Source organism: Parasteatoda tepidariorum, chromosome 5 (genome assembly GCF_043381705.1).
Source record: "Parasteatoda tepidariorum isolate YZ-2023 chromosome 5, CAS_Ptep_4.0, whole genome shotgun sequence".
NCBI classification, from domain to species: Eukaryota; Metazoa; Arthropoda; class Arachnida; order Araneae; family Theridiidae; genus Parasteatoda; species Parasteatoda tepidariorum.
Genome location: NC_092208.1, coordinates 47,918,440 through 47,926,170, shown reverse-complemented (window position 1 = coordinate 47,926,170; position 7,731 = coordinate 47,918,440). Strand labels below are relative to the sequence as shown.

At 33.5% G+C, this 7,731-nt stretch overlaps 1 protein-coding gene across 1 annotated transcript; it reads left to right on the top strand.

Moving 5' to 3' along the window:
- The first annotated feature begins 1,146 nt into the window (after positions 1-1,146).
- LOC107446932 (8.6 kDa transglutaminase substrate) lies at positions 1,147-7,527 on the top strand. Its single transcript, XM_043039193.2, has 3 exons — positions 1,147-1,311; positions 5,631-5,757; positions 7,323-7,527. The coding sequence occupies exons 1-3, from the start codon at positions 1,262-1,264 to the stop codon at positions 7,467-7,469; spliced, it is 324 nt and encodes a 107-aa protein (XP_042895127.1). The 5' UTR covers positions 1,147-1,261; the 3' UTR covers positions 7,470-7,527.
- Positions 7,528-7,731: the final 204 nt, after the last annotated feature.

The following is a 7,731-nucleotide window of genomic DNA, read 5'->3' as shown; positions in this document are numbered from 1 at the left end:
ACCACGGCTTTGTCTGCTCTTTCGAAAATTATATTGAAGATAAAAAGCATATGACTTTAACTTATGGCATTGTATACTGAAATGTATTAACGCCTTCCTCCTACCACGCACTGCGTCCCAGAGAAGTGGGGATACTTAGTAGTCTCTCAGGTGAATTTTAAAGAATCCAGGTTTGGATTATTAATTATGTAACCACTGAAGTTCAAATTCTTTTTATCGACATTTCTATATATTTATCACAGTTAAAAGGAGTTTTGCGGCGATCAGTTACGTTTTATAATAAGTTGATTCAACACATTTCATGATATAAATTTTACTATCACTATCATTATTTTAACAGTGCCACAAAGAGACTTTTGAGTATATCAGAATCACGATATTTATATTGGCGCTGGTTTAAAGAAAAATTTTGAAATTTAGTGATTTAAGTTTCCGTAACCCAAAAAGAACAGTTTTATTCAATTTGAATTGAATTTTAATTCTACTGATTTGAGTATAGTAGTCGTACTTTACTTAAGTCGTACTAGAGCTTCACGATAGGCTATTGACGAGAAACATCTCCAAGGATGATTTTGAGAAACATCTCCAAGGATGATTTTGAGAAACATCTCTAAGGATGATTCGAAAACATGCTATCACAATTTTGATTCTCTGCAGAGGGGATGGCTAGTCCGTTTGGGTAACCTGATGACCTGTGTGCGGAGCAGTTTGATGATGACCCATACTGCACACTCTCGGTCAACTCGCAGGCTAACCAAAGTGGTCCTCCACCTGTACAGTGACCGCATTTTGTGATGCTTAATTTCGCTAATCTACTGAGAACTGTGTCTTACTATCAGACCAAATTTTAATTTATATATATTTAAAGACAGATTTAGATCAGAAGAACAGTAAATTTTATACGTAAAATTTTCGTATGACACAGAAAACAGGAAACATGAATAACAATCGTAAACCTATTTTTTTTAATCAGATTTAAATATCCTTGATACGGTAAAAATTTGTGACAAAGTGCGAAACACGTCATTCTAGACCCTTTTTGATAGTTTATCTTTTGAACAAATATTTTGAGTTCCGTTTTTTCTCCAGCTGTTTTTATAAAATGTCACTTATATCTTATCTAAAAATGTTTTATTTCTGACAACAACCTGAAAAAGTATGGGGGCGCACAGCCGGTACAAATAGATATTTTTTTTCGATTTTACGAATCAACTGACTCCTTTGTTTGTAACAGAAACGAATTATTTTTTCAGCAGGCAACATGAGATCTGTAACTTTATTCGTAGCCACGATCGTTCTTCTGGGATTACTGTAAGTAAACTCTTTCACTCACTATGTTTGGTACTATTATTAAATCGTTTTTACATTAAATTAGATTTATTTTAAAAATATATAATTAATTTTAACATAAGTTAGAATAAGTTAGCAGAAAATAAATAATTTTACAACAGACAAATCATCGTTTCGATTATAGTCGAAGTACCTTTTTCTGAGTTGCGACAGAAACAGATATGTTAGATCATTAGGTATGTTTGAGTAATATTTCTTTACCAGAAAATAGGTACTTTGATCATTATAGCTCACGAAACGATCTTATCATTTGTCGGTTAATGTAACATTATGCACTTTTCACATTATTTATCTTTATATTGTTCGAACTTTATTAATTGCATTTTCATCCTTTCTGTAATAAAAATATCGTTGACGCGTATATGTAAGTCCTAAATATTCATTATTTATTCCTTATAATTTCAAAAAGTAATGTCTTTCTTATGGTTAGAATTTGTTTTTGTTTTTTAATAATTGTTGTTAAAAAGCTGAGCTAAATATTTGAGTTTAAGACTACCAATTTTCAATTCAGTAACCTTGTAATTTTGAACCTTATCCCGAAGACAAGGGAACTCTTGGATCGAGTATTCAGTGAAATTCGCCTTTTTGAGCGACTTTCTGGTGGAACTAATCCTCATATGAGTAACATAGTGAGAAAAACCATGAAAACCTCCCACGGTTAGCCTGACGGCAAGGACGGTCCGCCAGCCTGACTGTGTAGCCAATGGTTGCGGGTTCGAATTCCGCTCCGGGCATGGATGTTTCTTTCTATGCAGTTCTCTATTGTGTGATGTGTGAATGTGTCCCTGGGTATCTGTGGGGGGTATGAATGGGTATCTGTGGCAGTGTGGCGTGAGTAATGTTGTTCACTTCCGTGATTTAGGTTTACAGGTGCCCACTGGGTAACGATAAATGAGCAACACTTCCGGAAGTTCAGTGCCTGCCATAAAAAAAAATTGCATGCGTTAATAATGTAATTTGCAATAAATTATTGATAAGCAGCATTTCATCTAAATCCTATTTAATAAAGAGTAGAAGAAATATTTACTATCTTTGACTAATCAAAAGAAGAAGAAAAATTAAAATGTTTGGACAGAGCACAATTAGTATTTATTAAATAAACTAATTATCTCTCTATACATTTAGAATCTTTACAACTTTTCTTACGGATGATAATTTCATTTGCACTAAGTTATATGATGTTATATGTTTGGCAATTAAATATGCAAAAGAAACAAAAATAAAAAGCAAAAGAAGTATATAGATAAAATTTATATTGTGTTTAATAAAAATAAATTAAATTCTAGTACATTTAATATTGAACTATATTTTGTACACTCTAATTCCGACAGTAGCTGAAAACTTTTAATGTCAAGTAATTTAGGCAGCAGAAAAATTAAAAAAAACAACAATTTGTAATTCGTTTCTAGTCAAGTTTTGAGGTTAACTGATGTTCTATATTTAAAAAGAAATTTAGTTATTTGTTTTTCTGAAAAATCTCATTTTTAATAGTTGAAATATTTAAATGTACTAAGATTTTCTTACTTTGTTTACGATCCATATTTTGAATTATAAATATGCAGATGGATGAAAAAGTTATTTTTTGTGGAAGAGTGCAGAGAAATTCAGGAAATAAATATCATTTTAAAATTATTACTAAGGAAATTTAACAATTATGTTTTCGTTGAAATGAAGATTCCCTTTCTAGCAGAGATTGAAATTTAATGATTAAAGTAATGTCTTTAGAATAACATTCAAATTACTACAACCTTCAAAACGTAGATGGACCGTGATGCGTGACGTCACGAAACGAGTGCTATGTCCACCCGGAACTAATAACTCCTTCTTTTAAGGCTGCCCAGGCCGGGTGCGGAATTCGTTTCGACCACCCATTGCTGGGATTCGAACCCGGTTCACCTCATTGGAAGGCGACCGCTTTATTCCCTGAGTCACCACGGCTTTGTCTGCTCTTTCGAAAATTATATTGAAGATAAAAAGCATATGACTTTAACTTATGGCATTGTATACTGAAATGTATTAACGCCTTCCTCCTACCACGCACTGCGTCCCAGAGAAGTGGGGATACTTAGTAGTCTCTCAGGTGAATTTTAAAGAATCCAGGTTTGGATTATTATGTTAATATACATAAAAATTGTAGCAGGTTGAGAGAAACCGGTTGTTGATTTGAAATTAGACATGCGACAGAAGCTGGTCCCGCAGTGGACTGATCGTTGAGACACGGTTCCCAGCAGATCACCGAAGTCAAGCATCACTCGCTGAGGTCAGTGTGCGGGTGGGTGACCACTTGGATCAGTCTGAGTAGGGACCGAGGGTGTGCGGTATTGGTCCTCGTTAAACTGTTCTACCGTAAAGTGCTCGACTTCGCGTGCAGGTCGTTGGGCTACTGAAGCGGAGGTGCCACCCCCCCTGTAGAGGATCAAAATTGTGATGGCACGTCTTCGGATTATCCTCAGGGATGTTTCACAGACCGTCGCCAATAGCCCATTGTGCAGCTGTAGTGCAACGTAAATGAGCTACAACAACAACAGCGATAGAAGCTGAGATCTGCCAAAAAATCTCAATGCAACAAGAAACGAAGTGAGCTGGAAAAAAAAAGAAATCGTTCCCCAGTGTGATCAGTTTCAAATAACTATATTTTCACATCTTTTACAATCGCTAGATAAATTTTTATGGTGAAACAAATGATTACTGTAGGTTTATGAACGCTCAACAATTAAAACCCCGTGGTCAATTCAGCACAAAGTAGGGAAGGAAGATTTAAAAAGCAGGTTATAGGATAGGCGCCTTTCAAAAGAGGGGGAACTAACTGGTCGTCGAAGGTGAAATACGATAGTTTGACTAACAAGCAGCGGTGGCTCAGGGTATAGAACGCTCACCACTTAATGAAGTGACACAGGTTCGAATACCAGCGATGACTGGTCTATACGAATTCGGCACCGACCACAGTGCTGACATAGAAATATCTTCAGTGGTAATCAGGTTCCCCTTACCATAGGGCTAACCGGGGGTGTTTTCGTGTTTTTCTTCTTATGTAACATAATTACGAGTTAGTTGCATCAAAAAGTCATTTACAACAGCTAGTTTGTCTTAATGCTTGATCCACGAATTTCCTTGTTTTCTGAGTTGTGTTTAAAAAAAAATCAAGGCTATGGTATTGATCATTGACAGTCGTAAACCCAAAAATGGGTGTGTTGTTCACAACGCCTGCTATAAAATAAAATTAAACAGTTTAACTACCAAGACTTGTTGATAATTTTAATGATTATATTTAGTTGGCAGTCGTGTTGCCTCCAAAATGGAGTGAGCTGAATCTGAAATATTTTGTTATCTTTTTTAAAAAAAAAAGTGGGTAGCATCAATTTTCAATCGGGCACTATGGCCACAGTTTCTACATCATTCAACATCCTGAATTGTCACATTTTTTAATAGATATAGATTATTAAGGTTATAAACCTCACGGACTGGATATCCGTAGTCATATGAAGACGGTAAAGTAGTAATAAAATTTTTGTACGAATCTTAATTTTTAAAGTTTAAGAAAAGTTTTTTTTTAAATTTTTGTTTGCCAATTATGACAAATTAATTGTTGAAAGGTGAGTAAATGAAATTATAAATATAAATAATAGGAGAGTTATGCCTTTGAATGCGGATAAAAATCAACTTTACAGGGTGGTTAAAAGTAGAGCATTCCCGTAACAGTCCGCTCATGGAAGTCAAGGTCCACAATTTCTTGACCAACGGCGCTATTGTGGCCAGCACTGCGCACAGACCACAATTTCTTCGCAGACACGCTGGTACTCAAGTTGGGTGAGCTTCAAGCCACCACTGAGTAATCGAGCCCAGCTCTTTACAATATAACAGTTCACAGTGCTTTAACCACAGAGCCATCATGGCTGACAAGGTGGTTAAAACTGTGAAAATTTATAAAGTGATGTCTAATGTATTATGCGGTTGTTGGAAATTTTAAAGGATTAATGTCACTTTAATTTTGGGAACTGCATTGAACTGTTTTAATATCCAAATACATTTCCTTTAACTTACAAATATGTTTTGGTGAATAGGAATTAGTAAAAATACTTTGTTTCTTCACTCTTTCTCAATCATTCTTTAAATTTTTTACGGTTGCCACCACTATTCTTTAAATTTCAGAAAAATCCCTCTACTATTATAATTACTATCATACTACCATTTGGTAGAAGTTTTCCAACAACTCTGCCACTTGATAGAGTGCTAAAAAGCGTTTTAAAATAATTATTGATATTTGGACAATATAATTTCAGGGTCCTAAAGTCTGATGCTCGATCTCCAAGAGTGTGTGAAAAATGCAAACCTGAGTCGTGTGCTACAATTTCTTGTGAATGCGGCAGCTACAAAGATGAATGCAATTGCTGTGATGTATGCATGAAGGTAATAAACTAAATGAGAATAATTAAATAGAATTTCATTTATTAAGTTTTAGAGTCGGTAGGAAAAAAAAGACAAAACAACTTCTGATTTAATGATGGAAATTTTCCGTGTTAACTCTTTATATATCAGTGGGAAGTATGCTTCATAACTTCTTAAATAACTGAATACTCATAACTTAACAGGAAACAATTTTCCTACCTTTGATTTGTTCTACCATCTACTGAAAAAATAAAAAATATAGTAAGTAAATAAATAAAATAGAAAAATAAAAAAAATGCAAAGGAAAGGCTTTGTTTACAATTACATAAATTTCTTTAACGGCAAATGTTTTTTGGATAGTGTCTAGATTTGATGTATGTTTGGAGGAGATTTATCTCCTTACGACATTTATAAATGTTTAAATTACAAAAAATCAATAATGAATTTTTTTAAATAACTACATCCAACTTACCGTACAATAGTTCATTAATCAAGTAATGTATAATTTCAAAGGAAGTTAGACCCAAAATTGGGTCGGCTGTTCAACGACGGTTATAAAATAAAAATAAAACAAAACTATAGATGAGTGGCTAACTGAAGTTCAAATATTATTGTATAATCTTTTAAAAAAGGGTAGAACTTCTATTTCTTTGGATGGGAATGAAGACGATTTTTTCAGCAGACGATGGTGTAGAATCCATTCCATACCGGGATCCTTATGACGATAGAGATCAGGGTTTCTTAACCTGTGGTTCATGAACCCTTTAGGGGTCCATGGGTTGAATTTTGGGGGTCCGCCGACTACTCCTAATTTTTAAAATGTTTGGAAGCCTTCCCATTGCTTGTAAAATGAGCTGTGGCCGCTATAATTCCGTTTTCTACAGTGTATCTTTGCGAAGCGGGATTTTTCACACTTGTGACAATAAAACACAAAACACTGAAATTGATTGAATGTTGAACATGATATGCTCCTTACCTTGTTGAAAACCATTACTCAAGTCAATTTATTAATTAAGGTAAAGCAGCAACAACATTAAAAATATTTATTTTAAAAATTTTGTATGCTAGAAAAATAGCAAAATTATATGTTTCCTAATAATTGTTTTTTTTTTTTTTTGCAATTAATTTTTTCACTGGGGGTGGTCCGTGACTTCTTAAAATTGTTTAAAAGGGGTCCATCCTACCAAAAAGGTTAAGAAACACTGATACAGATGAAATTCTGAAATTGACGATACACATGAAATTCTGTAATCTTTAAATTTGTAGTTCTACTGTATGATTTAAAAGTTTTAATTGCGTTATATATTTAGAAATACTTATGAATAAATAATATTATTTAATTCTTATTTTTTTCTAGACGTAATTTAAAGTATTGTTTCTAAAAAAATATTTTTATGAAAAGAAAATATGAGGAGAGAAAACGCAAAATTAAGTGTACATTACATACGAACAAAATAGTTTTTAAAAAGGGTTAAATTGATACAATAATTCAAATCTATCTCATTGCTTATAATGCATTAATATTTCGTTAATAAGTAGTTATCGATTCACTTCGCAATGAATTATATACTTACATTCTCTTCCAGTGTGCGAGAGAATCCTGCAGTACATTGGAAGGTGACGTTTGCCAGGATGGTTACGTTTGTGGTCATCCTCCAGGAACAAGTCCTGTAGATAAGCACAATAGGCCTGGAACATGCTTACCATATTCAGAAGTCCCTGATGACAATTAAGGCATGCAACTAATAATCTGTATTTATTCTTCTTTTTAATAAACTTATTTTAATATTTCGTGAGACCTTTTTTATCCTTTTACAGACAAAATATTCTTGAGAAACTTTACAGTATTTTTGTAGTAGGTAGAATTTTTTTAAAAACCTACCCACTTTCCCATGCAAAGTGACATTAAAAATCAAAATAAATTTAAGTAATAAGCCAAAGGAATTTTCTTTCATAAATCAATCCATTTCCCAAAACATAACCTAATATTACTAG